The 14,653-nt window shown below is 53.9% G+C and overlaps 1 protein-coding gene across 17 annotated transcripts in view; it reads left to right on the top strand.

The window, feature by feature from the left end:
- Window positions 1–12,050, top strand: part of CLCN6 (chloride voltage-gated channel 6) — a 28,675-nt gene extending 16,625 nt beyond the window's left edge. For 6 of the 17 annotated variants that reach the window (XM_019930863.3, XM_073795904.1, XM_033843198.2 and 3 more), the window contains 10 exons: window positions 800–926; window positions 1,188–1,341; window positions 1,501–1,660; window positions 1,751–1,857; window positions 2,858–3,044; window positions 3,843–4,000; window positions 4,157–4,313; window positions 5,923–6,030; window positions 6,175–6,300; window positions 9,059–12,050. In XM_019930863.3, coding sequence (XP_019786422.1) covers window positions 800–926; window positions 1,188–1,341; window positions 1,501–1,660; window positions 1,751–1,857; window positions 2,858–3,044; window positions 3,843–4,000; window positions 4,157–4,313; window positions 5,923–6,030; window positions 6,175–6,300; window positions 9,059–9,139 — 1,365 coding nt within the window. In that variant the 3' untranslated portion in view covers window positions 9,140–12,050. The other 11 variants (XR_012328005.1, XM_019930860.3, XR_002175486.3 and 8 more) reach the window with 11 other exon arrangements.
- Window positions 12,051–14,653: the final 2,603 nt, after the last annotated feature.

The following is a 14,653-nucleotide window of genomic DNA, read 5'->3' as shown; positions in this document are numbered from 1 at the left end:
CTTTACCGTGTCATTAATATCGATAGAATGGAATCCAGGAAAAGTCTGCTTAGTTAACTTTGCCAGAAGCACTCTCTAATTGTTTGCCCAGTGAGAGGTGTGAGGTCTGCCCCCTGTGCTCCTTGTACATCGCCAACCAGAAAACAGATACCCTCGCCCTATAACGAGTCCAGCAGTGCCCGGAGCTCATCTGCTCACACAAAACGGTGAAGAGAATGAGAGGGCTGGGATGTGGAGAAGTAATCTCTCCTCCCAGCTTGGGCTTTGTGCAGCCAGGAGCGCGGTGTCTGCATCGGGCCTCATGTACATGGGTTTTCTTCTGCAGCAAACTCGGGTGGAGGCTTTTTCCATTTGGGACAAAGTTGGGGCGTTAGGTCAGGCCGTGCCCTGGACTCTCCTCCGCAGACGCCTGTCCACTCCCGGCCACTTGTCGGTCCCCTGCCTCGTCCTCCACCATCCATGGTGCTCTGGGGCCAGGCTTTCCGCAGTACCACTGACAAAATTAGCCCTGGGAGAGGAGGCAGAGCCAGACCATGGTGAACCCTAAGTGTAGTTACGTTTTTATTGTGAATGTGCATGAACAGGGCCCTCCTCCTGATTCTTTCTTTCTCAAAACGCAAGGAATATACCGTATCACGGTTGGCTGCTCTTGGGGATCGATCTTTTTTCTGCTGCCTGTTTAATTTACGGGTAAAGCTTGCAAACCAGACTCTTTCGACCTCGCTGGAGACATCCCATTTGAAGTCTCAGATGCCCTCCTCAGGGGCCCTTATTTGACTTTCTGATTCCTTTTTCTTAGGTCACATCAGATGAAGTGAATTCCAGCATCAAGACCTTTTTTTGTCCCAATGAGACCTACAATGACATGGCCACACTGTTTTTCAACTCCCAGGAGTCTGGCATCCTTCAGCTTTTCCACCAGGATAGTGAGTATCCAGGAGGGCGGGGTTTGGGGCAGGAAACAAATGGTTACTCCTCTGTGAGACAGAGCCAGGCTTGCCCTTCATTCTAAGCGAGAACAGGGCTTTTCGTTGGTAATGCCAACCCAGACAAGATTGGGGTGTCTGCCTCCGGTGCTGGAGGTGAACCGGTCAGCGCGCAGAAGGACCTGGTGGGAGCCAACGCAGTCTGGTGGGCCTTGGCAGGCATCTTAGCGGGACTCAGGTCGGTCTGTTCTGGCTTTGCAGGTACTTTTAGCCCCATCACTTTGGCGTTGTTCTTCGTCCTCTATTTCGTGCTTGCATGTTGGACTTACGGCATTTCTGTTCCAAGCGGCCTTTTTGTGCCTTCCCTGCTATGTGGAGCTGCTTTTGGACGTTTAGTTGCCAACGTTCTCAAAAGGTACCGCGTGTGTGTGTGTGTGTGTGTGTGTGTGTGTGTGTGTGTGTGCATGCGCCTGAGCGTGCACTTGAGTACATATGCACAAGTGTGCAAATCATAACTCCCTCCCGCACCCCCAGTGTGATTCTAAGGCGTGTTCTTGGTTTCTTTCTTCCCCAGCTACATTGGATTGGGCCATATCTATTCGGGAACCTTTGCCCTGATCGGTGCTGCGGCTTTCTTGGGCGGGGTCGTCCGTATGAGCATCAGTCTCACGGTCATCCTGATTGAGTCCACCAGCGAGATCACGTACGGCCTCCCCATCATGGTCACCCTGATGGTGAGCACGCCCCCCGTCCAGGCCTCCTTCAGGTTCGGGGCCACGTTCCCCCACAGCAGCCTCTTTTCAAGTCTTTGCTTTGTGTTTCAGGTGGCCAAATGGACAGGGGACTTTTTCAATAAGGGCATTTATGACATCCACGTGGGCCTGCGAGGCGTGCCGCTTCTAGAATGGGAGACGGAGGTGGAAATGGACAAGTAAGGCCAGGATTTCTCTTCATGTCCTAGTTCCAGAATTTACAGACTTTAGGGCCCAGGAATGTTTGTATTAGGTAGGAAACGGTAATTCAGATTCTTGGGTTGGAAGAAGGTAAGTAACAACAGCAAGGTCCTTCCAACAGCAAGCACGTCTGTACCCAAGTGTGTTCGGGATGGTGGAGCGGCCCCGTGCAGCTGGGCACTGGGGCGGGCAGGGCCGCTTTGTGGATGGTTCGGCCGCTGTGGCATTCTGGTTAAATAGGAAGTGTTATGATTGAGTGTTTAAATTTAGGCTCCAAGCCCTGTGAGTGAGAACTAGCTGCCTCGTGTGTGCCCAGCGAGGTGTCGTCCTATCAGCAGTGATTCCTCTGGGCATAATCACCAGCTTATCCATCAGCCGACAGATAGTTCAGGCCTCCGTGTCTGGGATCGTGCAAGGTGCTTAAAGTCTAACGTAGGGGTCAGCCAACTTCTGGAAAGGGCCAGATAGTAAATATTTGCAGGCCATGTGCTCTCTGTCCTGCCGCTTTAGTGTAGAAGCAGCCACAGACAACATGTAAACGAGCGAGCGTGACCAGATTGGACCTGTGGGTGACAGTTGCCATCCCTGGTCTAAAGGGACGCCCAAACATTGTAATTCCAGTATAATTAGCAGTTCAGTGGTGATACTGGCATGTGCCATGGGGTGCTGAGGAGCGATGGCCAAACCCCTGAGCAACTGGATGAGGTTTGTGGAGGGGGGACATTCATATTGAGCTGAGGGTCTTGGCCCACACGTCTGACAGAGCAAGGAAGGGCATTCCAGGCACAGGGAACAGCATGTGCGAAGGGGACGGAACACACCAAGGAACGGGTGTGTTCCAGGAACTGCTAGAGATGGTTCAGAAAAGGGGCCCAGGTGGTCCAGGCAGTGCAGGAGAGGCAGCGCAGCTCCGTCATGGCTTGCTCCCGGTGCCGTGGACTCTGTCACGAGTGCGGACCGCTTCCCTCCTTCCCCCAGACTGCGAGCCAGCGACATCATGGAGCCCAACCTGACCTACGTCTACCCGCACACCCGCATCCAGTCTCTGGTCAGCATCCTGCGCACCACTGTCCACCACGCCTTCCCAGTGGTCACGGAGAACCGGGGCAATGAGAAGGAGTTCATGAAGGGCAACCAGCTCATCAGTAACAACATCAAATACAAGGTAAAGGAAACGGCCCCGGAGGGGAGGTGGGCGATGGACAAGTGGTTCCCTGCTGCCCACAGTGATGCCGTGCTTGTCACACCCCGTAGATGGGGTGGCCCTGGTTGGCTCTTGTGAAAGTCAGCACTCTTTTCATTGCACGCGACAGTGAGTGTGGACTGGACAGTTAGTATAGTATAGACTACGCAGTGAGTAAGGACTGTGTTAGGCCGTCAGGACGTGTGTTCATTCCCACTGCAGCAAGCACGTGGATAGATTGTTGTTTTAAACATCAGTCTTGAGTATTCGGTGCAGGTTGTATCGGGGAGGGTTCTGAGTTGCCAACAATGGACTCTGACCTACTTAAGAAAGAAAAAAGTCCATTGGGAACTGCAGGATGGACAGGAAAGCTGAAGCACCAGGAGCAGTGCACTCTGGGCGAGCAGGTGGCTGGTGGCCCCTCTGCAGGTACCAGGAGGCACCTGTGCTGAGGGAGAGTCCCACTGCCTCACTTGGGTCACGTGCCCACCCTTGGCTTCGGAGGCTGGGGGGCACGTCAGTTGATAGGACCGCCAAGACGTGACGTAGCAGCATTGAGATGCTGTCCCCAGATCAAAGGAGTAGGGGTGTTGGGCTGGCAAAAACCTTGGGCTCCAACAGGCTCCTTTGAATCACAAGCCCCTGAGCCGCTGTGAAGGTTTCTTGCAGTTCCGGCATAGGCCTGTGCTTTTGACCCGCATTGTCACCCACATCCTCACCTGAGTGGGTGCTGGCGCGCCCGCGCTAGCTGGCCGTCGTCGCCGCCCCTCCCACCCACAGAAGTGCAGCATCCTCACCCGCGCCGGTGAGCAGCGCAGACGGAGCCAGTCCATGAAGTCCTACCCATCCAGCGAGCTGCGGAACGTGTGCGACGAGCACGTGACCTCCGAGGACCCGGGCGAGAAGGAGGACCTCCTGCAGCAGATGCTCGAGCGGAGGTGAGGGAGCGTGGCCGCCTGCGGGGCCGTCAGCCCCTCGCCCGCCCGCCGGGGCTGTCCGGTGGGGGGGGGGGTTTGGGGGAGGGGGTCGGGGACGTGGACGGGAAGTGATCCTGCTGAGGGTGTCCTAGGCAGCGTCTGGTTTCTGTATAACAGATACACTCCCTACCCCAACCTATACCCTGACCAGTCCCCAAGCGAAGACTGGACCATGGAGGAGCGCTTCCGCCCACTGACCTTCCACGGCCTGATCCTGCGCTCGCAGCTCGTCACCCTGCTCGTCCGAGGAGTTTGTTACTCTGAAAGCCAGTCGGTGAGTCTCCTTTCCTGTCCCCACCAGGATTCTGGAAGGCACGAGGGTGGCAGGAGCAGTCCGTGCACCTGCCGTCCAGCGGTGTGTGTGGCCGCGTGGCCCCCGCTGCAGGCAGGGTCCCTGCGCTGAGCCCGAGCAGAGCTGTGAGTTGCCCTCCGGCGCCTCTTCCCGTAGTCTCCTCACCCGGGGCTGAGTGTCCTTCTGGCCGGTGGGCTCTTAATATAGTTTCTGCCTTTAATGTCTGCCGTGAATGAACTTTGTTACGTGTGTCATCCAGAGACATACCCTTCTTCTCATCGATTCCCCTGTAGTTTTCTTTTTTCTCTTTGGTTTTTGTCGAGATAGCAGGCGTGGGTGGGCTGTGTTCAAAGTGGTCCATATAGCGACCTGGGATACACTTGACCCCTTCAGATGGAGCCTGAAAAAGTCACCCAGAGGACTAGTTTCCAAACTGACTCTCCTGCTTTGGGTCTTGCCTGTGGGCAGCCAGCTGAGGTCACTCGTGGTCTCACTGGCCTGCAGAAGAGAAGCTCGCATGGGCAGAACAGAAAAGGCCATGGGTGGAGAGGCTCAGGCTTGGGGGTGTGGCCTGTGGGGAGGCCCAGCCCTGCTGGAATGGGGGAAAGGTCACGTGCGGAGCACAGGGGACGGGGAATTTGGAGGCATTAAGTGAGCCAGACTACACAGGGCCTGCACACAGGAGCCGCCAGAGCTGGCCTGAGTCTGCGGTGGACGGGGAGGGCTGTGTGCAGAGGGGAGTTAAGGGGAGGAGAGCGGGGCAGGGCATTGACTAGCACCTGTGCTTCCTGTGCCCCGCTCGAGAGCTGGTAGTGGCGGCCCAGCTGCCCGCTGACGGTCAGCAGCAGTGAGAGCTGAGGGAAAGTCCAGAAGACTCAGAATGCAGGAGGAGTCGCGAAGCTCCCGTGTGAGTCTCTTGTGGCTGCCATTTCCAGTCGCCGCAAACTGGGTGACTTCAAACAACAGCAGGGTATCCTTTCAGAGTTCTCAGGCCACAGGACAAGACGCAGGTGTCGGCAGGGCCGTGCTTCCTCCGGAGGCGCCTTCCTCGTTTGTGGTGGGCGCCAGCGGTCCTCGGCCTGCCTCGACTGGAGGCTCCCCACTCACGTCTGCCTCCTCGTCACCCACTCTCTCCCCGTGTGTCCTCTCCTCTCTCATAAGGACAGCAGTCATTGGGTTTAGAGCCCACCCTACTCCAATATGACCTCATCTTAACTTGATTCCATCCACAAAGGCCTTGTTTCCAATGAGGCCACATTCACAGGTACCAGGCGTTAGGACTCGGACGTATCTTTTGGGGTGACACAAGTCACCCCACACAGCTACTATTAGTTAGCACTTTTCTCGTTGAAACTCTGGAATAGCTCAGGTCTGCTTTACAGATGAAAGGGAAGTTCAGAGAGATTAGGGGACTGGCCCAGGGAGACACAGCTGGGAATTGGCGGAGAGCTGGCTGTGCAGCACCTGTTCTGGCCCCGCCCCTGCCCCGCCCCACCCCGCCCCGCTCTCAGACGCAGAGGGAGGGGGTCTCTAAAGGTGACCCTGCCAGTTGCCGCGTTCGGTGCGAGGACTGTCTCTGTTGGGGTTGCAGAGCGCCAGCCAGCCGCGCCTCTCCTACGCTGAGATGGCCGAGGATTACCCGCGGTACCCTGACATCCATGACCTGGACCTGACCCTGCTGAACCCGCGCATGATCGTGGTGAGACGGGCTTCCCTTGGGGACGGGGCCAGGCACGGAGGCCGAGGGCCTGTCTTGCGTGGACCGCTGCTCGTCTGCACGGTTGGCATCTGATCCTGGCCGGGCAGGACAGGCTACAGGTCCCCTGTGTTGTCTCCTCTGCAGGACGTCACCCCGTACATGAACCCCGCGCCCTTCACTGTTTCCCCCAACACCCACGTCTCCCAAGTTTTCAACCTGTTCAGAACGATGGGCCTGCGGCACTTGCCCGTGGTGAATGCGGTGGGAGAGGTGAGCGTAAGGGCACGTAAGTGCGCGTGTGCCTGTGGCCGCATCTTCTGGAAGGGACCCTCTAAGGGCAGTGCTGCCGGGGAGGCGGGGCCTCTCACCCAGGAAGGAGCAGCAGAATCCCGCAGGGAGGCTTCTCAGACCCAACCTGCTCTGTGGCTCCCCACCGGGGGTGAGGGGCCCAGGGGTGGAGGGGGAGACTGCGGTAGCTTCGGGAACCTTCCCCTTTGCCTCCGGGGTGTTTCTTCTACGCCGTCTCCTGTGTGGCCGGCAGATGTCGCCAGCGTCTCACTGGTCTTCCCTCTGAGGCCCAGAAGCGCTTAGGGCCTTGTCTGTCCTGAAACCTTCCTCTTCACCCTTGACCTGATGGCGCCTCCTTGAGGAGGGGGTCAGTTCCCCCCCTGTTATGGGAATTTGTAGCAGTAAATGAGGGAGTTTCAGACAAAATACTTGGAGAGTTTTGAAAAGTAAAACACCTAGTAATTATTGCTACAGATTTTCCCATTGTTTTCTCTTTCTTAGAACTCCATTGTTTTTCTTATTCCACAAACATTGGTGTTTGTAGGAAAATATGAAAATATAGGTAGGCAGGAAAAAGAAATGCCAAACCCTGATCTCTGTAGAGGCAGCCATGTTAACTTTTCAAAGTATATCTTGTTTTTTTCCTCTGTGTCTAGACATAGAGGTTTTATATGTCAAGGTTTAGTGAAGATGTTAACACTATTTATCCTGTTTAATAGCTTAATTTTTCAGTTAATCTATAGGAAATGACTTTCCACAGCAGAAAGTGTTCACTTGGGATACTTTGACAGCTCGGGAGCATTCCGTCGCATGGCAGTCCGGTCTCTCATTCAGTTGTCCTCTGTTGTGCAATATCTAGTTAAATTTCACCATTAACAGTCACCTGTTTGAGGCTTTCGGTGGGTGTCGCCTCGTTGCCCTCCAGGAAGTGACGGCTCTCCAAAGTGAGGGTCACAGCAGGCCCTCCGACGGCACGGCGTGTCCTTACACGGATTTAGTGGCAGGGAGTCAAATCGTGTTCCTTGAAACACAGCCGCGCTGACAGTTCTAACGCAGTTTATGGTGTGGGACACCCACCTCAGTGACAGCTGTGAGTCACTGCGATGGCTGCGGAAAATACCCGTTTAGGGAAGACTCTGGTTCTCTGGACTCTCATGCTCTGCTGTGCGTCTGTCACTGGCTTGGCGGAGGAGGCCGGGTGTTCCCCACACAAAGCAGTTCTCTGGTTCTCTGGGTACAAGCTGGGCGTCCTAAACTCACCTCGGCCCTGGCGCTGTCTGCTGGGGGCGGCGTCGGGTCCCTCAGATTGAGGGCTCAGCCCCACAAGACTGTTCATCACATCCGCCTTCCCCCCACTTCAGTTATCAACGGAAAGTCCAGGTTGTCACCTGTGCTCCTGACTGACTGGCTGTAAATAGGAGGTTCCCATGACCCCCTGCTCACAGAACTCCGGAAAACAGTTACTTATATCCTTTTATAGTAAACAATAATTTAGTAACCCCGGAACGGCCGGATGGAGGAGATACACCGGGCAAGGGATGTGGGAATGGGAAGGGGTGCCCAGCTCTGCATCCTCTCTGGTACCACCTAGCACCTTACGTGTTCACCAGCCTGGACGTTCTCCAGACCCTGTAGCTCAGGGATTTTAATAGAGGCTTCATGACATAGGCATGATTGATTACATCATTGGCCATTGGTGCTCGATTCAACCTCCAGCCCTCCCCTCCCACAGCGAGGGGGTGGTGGGAATGAAAGCTCCAATCTTCTAGTCACCCACTTGGTTCCCTGGGAAACCAGCCTCCATCCTTAAAGGGCTTTCTAAAAGTTACTTCATTAACATAAACGCTGGGGTGGTTGAAAGGGGCTTGTTAGGAATAATAAGGCACCCTTATTACTCATCACTTAGGAAGTGCCAAGAGTTTTGAGAGCTTTGTGCCAGGAACTAGGACAAAGTCCAGATATGTGTTATTATAAATCCCAGGTGGCTCTGAAAGATGGTATTTCTGAGCTGGAGCAGGGGTCACCGCCGCTCAGAAGCCTTCCCTGGGCTCTGCGTCTTGCACAGGCACGCCAAGCAGGCTGCGTGTGGTGGCTGAGAAGCTAGAGAGCGTGGGCCCTGTTTAAAAAGACATTCACATTCAGATTCTAGCCGGCCCAACTAAAACCGTTGGGAGCTGAATTCATCCCACTGGCCTCCAGCTTGCGATCGCGAGTTGTGTCTATCTCGTTCCCATCTAGAAATTAGGTGGCCTTTTTTTTAAAAATAAATTTATTTATTTATTTATTTTTGGGTGTGTTGGGTCTTCGTTTCTGTGAGAGGGCTTTCTGTAGTGGCGGCGAGCCGGGGCCACTCTTCATCGTGGTGCGCGGGGCCTCTCACTGTCGCGGCCTCTCTTGTTGCGGAGCACAAGCTCCAGACGCGCAGGCTCAGCGGCCATGGCTCACGGGCTTAGCTGCTCTGCGGCACGTGGGATCTTCCCAGACCAGGGCTCGAACCCGTGTCCCCTGCATTGGCAGGCGGACTCTCAACCACTGGGCCACCAGAGAAGCCCTAGGTGGCCTTTGAAATGAGTGTCTTGATCACGTTGTCAGGCCTGTCCCCGTCCTTCCAGGACCTGATTCTGGCCCTGCCGTTTATTGAGACGGGCCGGGCAAGCTCTGTCCACTCCTGTCCCTCATGTTTTCGTCCCAGTGGGGTTCACTCTGCAGGTGACTTGGGTCTGTTTTTGCTTCATCCTAGATCGTTGGGGTCATCACACGGCACAACCTGACACGTGAGTTTCTGCAGGCACGGCTGCGGCAGCACTACCAGACCCTATGACGGCCCGGCTCGGCCTCGCCGCCACGTGCCAGCCCGTCCTCTCCGGGAGCCACAGCTCGGGCTCCGCCGCCATGGCTGGCCAGGAAGATTCCCAGTCGCCCGCTGGCTTGGAAAGCCTGCAATCATCGAACACTTTGCCGTCAGAGCTCCTGGGGGTGGTGTCAAGCCATCAGGGTCTGGACTTGTGTGACCTCAGCCAGTGTCTTCCCGTTTCCTGCCCCTTGCGCGCCCCCATCCAGTGCTGGCACAGGCCCCAGCCCCTCCTCCCCGCTAGCACCAGGACCAGAAGGGAAGTCAGGCCTCACCCACTGGCGGGGGCGCTCGGAGCAGGTTCCCCACCACCTCTTTGCTCCTTTCCTAGGGAACCCAGCTGTTGCCTTAAACCATCATGGGAGGGACCTTGACCGAGGCAAACACTGGGTGGAATGCCAGTTGCAGAATTCAGTCAATTACTAAATTGAGGAATTGGGCCCTGAGGAAACTATGCCTGTTTCAGGGAGGCCCGCCCTCACTGGGACTCTGAAGTTGACATCTTGAGCAGTTCATTTTGAGGGAGGTTCTGCTTCTGGGTGTGAGCTGGTGCTCTGGTCTCGCCGCTGTGCTGTGAATCTAGAGCCCTAGAAGCACAAAGCATTCAAACCCCGCTAATAGTTCCTGAACAGTAACTGACGGTAGGGTTAGATTCACATCTGCCCTAGGTTTCAGCATTTCGGCTTCCTCTCCATTTTCCAAATTACCCGTGGTCTCCGAGTGCCACGTTTTTACCCTGGTCCTTTTCTTCTCCATGGAATTACTAAACTTTCCTTACGTTTTACCTGGATCTTCCTGGTGAAGCAACCCCAGCCCAGAGGATCTTGGCATCACCCCTAAAAGCAGGGCACCCCTAGATAAGCTGCTGCACTTGACTCTGGGCAATGGTGCCGTTGTTCAGAAGATGGAAAGGAGTGAATCCTGAGCCAGGTCCACTCACAGGTCCACGATGTGGCTTAAAAAGCCAGAGTGTGACAGTACAGCAGATGTTTATTCGAGGAAGAGGGTGTCTTCCCTTCGCGAGCACTTCTCACTGGCCTCCTGCTGGCCATCCGCAGCCTACCGAGCGGCTCAGCAGTGGAAACTTCAGGAGGGGTTAACAGCGGGGAGAGGGAGGTGGCTTCTGCCAGCACGTGCCCCGGGGTTTTAACATCAAGCGGAGGAAGCCTCCCTCCCTTTCAGTGACTTAGTTTCCCTTTGGGCTGGTTGGTCCTCTCTGAACGGGCACCCGAAGGCATTTGCGCTTACTTTCCTCTTGTGCTCTCTCTACACGTTTAGCAACATCTTAGGCCCATCGTGCAACCATGTGGCAGATGTGCTCTGAGGGTCAAGGTGGCATTCATTTGCATTACGTTAGTTGTTTGTTTGTTTGTTTGTTTTTAATCATGGAATTTGCCTGAGGACGTCAGTGCCAGGCCTCAGCAACACAGTTCTCTCCCCTCAGCCTCCCGACTTCTGTTGCCGCCTTTAAGCCTGGGGAGTGAGTGTCCGCCCGGCTTTGCTGGCTCAGGTCTTGCGCTCCACACACTCTAGGGAACAACTCCACCTATGCCGGGGGGCTGCGTCAGCATCATTGCCAATGACTCTGGCCCCTCCATTCCTCCATTTTCTTAATCTCTTTGACCAAGATTACTTCGACCTATAAAATTTTCAACTTCCCTGGGTGCACTTGACTTATGAAACACAGATGAAACTCCCAGTAAGTAGTTCGGGAAATCACAAGGACCAAAGGGCAAGCCCTTCTAAATGTGATTGCGTTCAACCAGCTGCCAGTATTTTAAGGCAGCATTCGGAACTTGACCGCATTATTTATTTTATTGAGAAGCAAACCAATGCCCAAGTCAGGCGAGTGGCATGACCGCCTATACCAGGAACCTGCTTTCCTCTTCCCTCTCCTTTCCTCTCCTGAAATTGGTAGCACTGAGGTCCTGCTTGAGGATCTCCCACCTCCAGAGGGCGGGGTCGCAGGCTGCTGGCCTCCTGGACACCCCGGGTGAGTGGTGTCGGGATTTATGCCTCCTGCACATCACGTCGTGTTTAAGTCACCAGATATTTTGTTCCCTTCAGTGTAGCCCAGAGATAGACGGCAGAGAGCAAACGCCTCCCTCCCCCAGAACGGACTGGACGGCCACCAAGGAGGACCCAAACCCAGCCCCTCTGGGAAGGCACGTTATTTCCTGTCCTCTCCTGGCATCTTGCCCTTTCCAGACAAGCCCAGAGACAAGCGGGGCTCCAGGGGCTCCACTTGTAACAAAATAACTGTAAGCCTCCCTCCTTTGATTTCTGTTAGAAATCTGCATCTCAACATCCCGCCTGTTGCCAGCCTGATCACCTCCTGGTGAACCTGGCACCTGGATGAACAGAAACCCTCGGGGGCTGGGGCTGGGGTTGGCTAGAGATGGTTTCCTGTTTCCCTGGCCGAGGTGATGGGGGAGGGGGCCAAGAGTCCCCACCCGACTGGGGGACCTTTGTGCTCTGGGGGACGATTTGCTTGTGACCTTGTTTAACTAACAGTTCCGGACAGGAATGGACACTTGTATACTTGACCCAGCTGACCATATGACATTTCTGATGCAAAATCACGCACTGACACGGCCCTGGGGGGACAAGAAAGCCTCCGGAAAGGCCAGCAGCGCCCTCCCAGGCCTGCAGTGTTGACGTGCAGTGTTGCCCCACGGCTCGTGGACCTTGGTCACTTCAACAGTAGCAGCTTCCTTTCTGTTTGCACTGTTTGTTTATGTGGTAATGTTAGCTAATTCTACTGTGTACATAAATTGTATTTTTTTTTAATTTGTAAAATTCTATCCTTATTTGAACTCTTGGAACTTGGAAGTTCTCACTATAACTGTAACGTCAGAATAAAATGTCTTCATCTCCGTCATCGTCTTGTCTCCACCGTGCACTCTCTTTAGAGTGGCACATACTTGGTTTTCATTTTACTCCCTCTCTCTTTCTAATATGTAAAAATTGCACAGCTGGGGAAGGGGTTTATAGTCTCAGGTCTTTTTCTGTAGCTCTCCCAGCAGGACTCTTCATCCGCAGGGGGCCACTTACCACCTTAGTATAAGAACCTGTTTAGTCCTGAGGATTTTAGCAAAAACCACCGGTGTTCCCCGTCTCCTGTTCCCCCTTCACATCGATGCTGTTGGGCCTAGTTTACAGGTCGTTTCCTCCTATAAAGCCACCTGTCCTTCCAGCCTTTCCTTCCCGCAGCAGTCGGTGGAGAAGCCATTCGGTTCCTGTTGGTGTTGCGTTTAGGAGGCTGACCCACAGGCAGCTTTCCCCGATGTCCAACCAGAACAAATGGACGTGGTGCTGGGCCTGAGGACGTTTAGCCCTTGCAACCGGCTTCCGTCGCTGCCACCTGCCACGGCTCTTTGCTCACATTTTATTTCGCCGGAAACGTGATGTTCTTGGTCTCCAGTTGTCCTGCCTCGCGTTGCCACTCCACAGTGGCAAACGGTCTCAGTCGGCTCAGGTCCCTCCGCCCATCCCCCTTTCTGCCCATCCCCCCTTCCGCCCATCCCTGAGGGTCCTCTAAGTTCCAGGGGCGTCTCTTGTGCGTTAAGGTATTTGGCACGTTCAGTGAATTCCATTGGCGAGCACCCGCTGTGTCACTGCGACACCTTGGCAGTGAGCCCAGGTCCCCACTCCTCTCCTCTCAGCAGCTCCCACTCCCCCAGTGCCGGACCTCAGGAGCCGGCTTTGGACAGACCCTTCTTCCTTGCTCTCCACCCTCCTGGTCCTTGTTAGTCCTCTGTTCTTGGCTTTCCACCCTCTGCGTTCAGAGTCCACGTAAGGAACATCTTTATGAGAAGTGGTTACCTTACTGTTCTTTCCCCACCTCCCTCTCTAACCATCAATTCACTCCTGGCCTCCCCTTCCCTCTACAAAGAGCACGTTGCTAATTTATTTCCTCTTTTCTCAATTTCTGTACCAGACCAAGACAATTTGACCGACATTTATAGAGCACCCAAAGTGCCACGTGCTGCAGGGGCTGCTGAAGGGGCATTGACCCTCCCGGAGCTTGCAGTTCAGGGACACAGACGCAGTTGCATACCAAGACAAATTGTGGTCTATGATAATAGCTATATGATAGTTATAAAATGCTGCCAGTGAAGAGCTTCATTTGTCCTGGGCATGTGGTGTCAGGGAAGGCTTCAGGGAAGAAGTGGCATTCTCAGTGAACCTTGAGAAATGAGCAAAACGGTCTCAAGGGCTCTGGACAGAGGGCATTCTAGGTGGAAGGAACAGCATGAATAAGGGCGTGGGGAAGCGAAGGTGGAGGGTTGTCGGAGGAGTGTCGTAGAATCTGATCCGAAGAGTGTGGTGTCGGGGTAACGGCTGGGAAAATTGGTCAGCGCCCTGCTTCATGTTGCAGGTGAACTCAGGGCCTGGTACCTTCTGCTCTGGGCAGCACCCTTTTCAGAAGCAGATACAAAAAAACTTCTCCAGTGGCTCCCACCTTAGTAAAACCTACAAGTCCAAACACCTTGGACCTGAATTTGGGAAAGCCAATGGCTAATTTTTAAATTCAGTGCCCCAAAGTCACATAAACGTGAAGTTTGTCAGCACAGCAAACATTTCTTTCTTCACTTTGCTCAGCTTTTAAACCCAAATATCCTGCCTACTCTTCTTCAGATTAAAAGTGCAATTCACTCAGCTGGCGCACTACCTCTCAAAAGGTGTCAGAGAAGAGTTAGTGCCCTTATTTTACATATGTGCCTCTAAAAATTAATAATAATAACAGTAACGAAAAAACACTAAGTGTACAAAAAGTGTCATATTGAGTACAAGCTACGTTCGATGTAACCAGAAGAAAAGCCCAGATGTTTGTACGTTTTCTTTTCAATAAATAAGTGCCCTGAATGTGAGCAAATCTGAATAGAAAGATAAATGCCCTTTTGGTCTCCAGGGGCTTTTTCGGGATCCATGGTGAGGCTGCAGTATGAGTGAGAGCAAGTTGAGAGCTGTGGTTTGAGACCCGACCCCTACACACACACACACACACACACACACACACACACACACACACACACACACACACACACACACACACACACACACACACACACACACACACACCATGCTCACGGAGGGAGAAATGAAAGGAAGCCGAAGTTGTCCAAACCCATAGAAGGTACACCACCAAGAGTGAACTCGATGTGAACTATGGACGTTAAGTGATCATGATGTGTCGTTGCAGGTTCATCCATGGTAACAAATGTCCCACTCTGGCAGGGATGTTGATAATGGAGGAGGATGTACACGTGGGACGGACAGGGATATGTGGGAAATCTCTACTTCCTGTTCAATTTTGCTGTGAACCTCTAACTGCTCCCCAAAATAAGTTTGTTATTTTTTTAAAAAAGGAGGAAGAAAAGAACTGAGCATTATTCTCTTTGACAAAAGGTAAAATGACAAGGACTATCAGGCTGACCTCCCTTCCCCAGGAAATGAAAGAAGTCACACCAAGCCTCCAGC

Source organism: Tursiops truncatus, chromosome 1 (genome assembly GCF_011762595.2).
Source record: "Tursiops truncatus isolate mTurTru1 chromosome 1, mTurTru1.mat.Y, whole genome shotgun sequence".
Lineage (NCBI taxonomy): Eukaryota > Metazoa > Chordata > Mammalia > Artiodactyla > Delphinidae > Tursiops > Tursiops truncatus.
The sequence above is the reverse complement of the archived record's forward strand: the minus strand, read 5'-3'. Positions and strand labels throughout refer to the sequence as shown.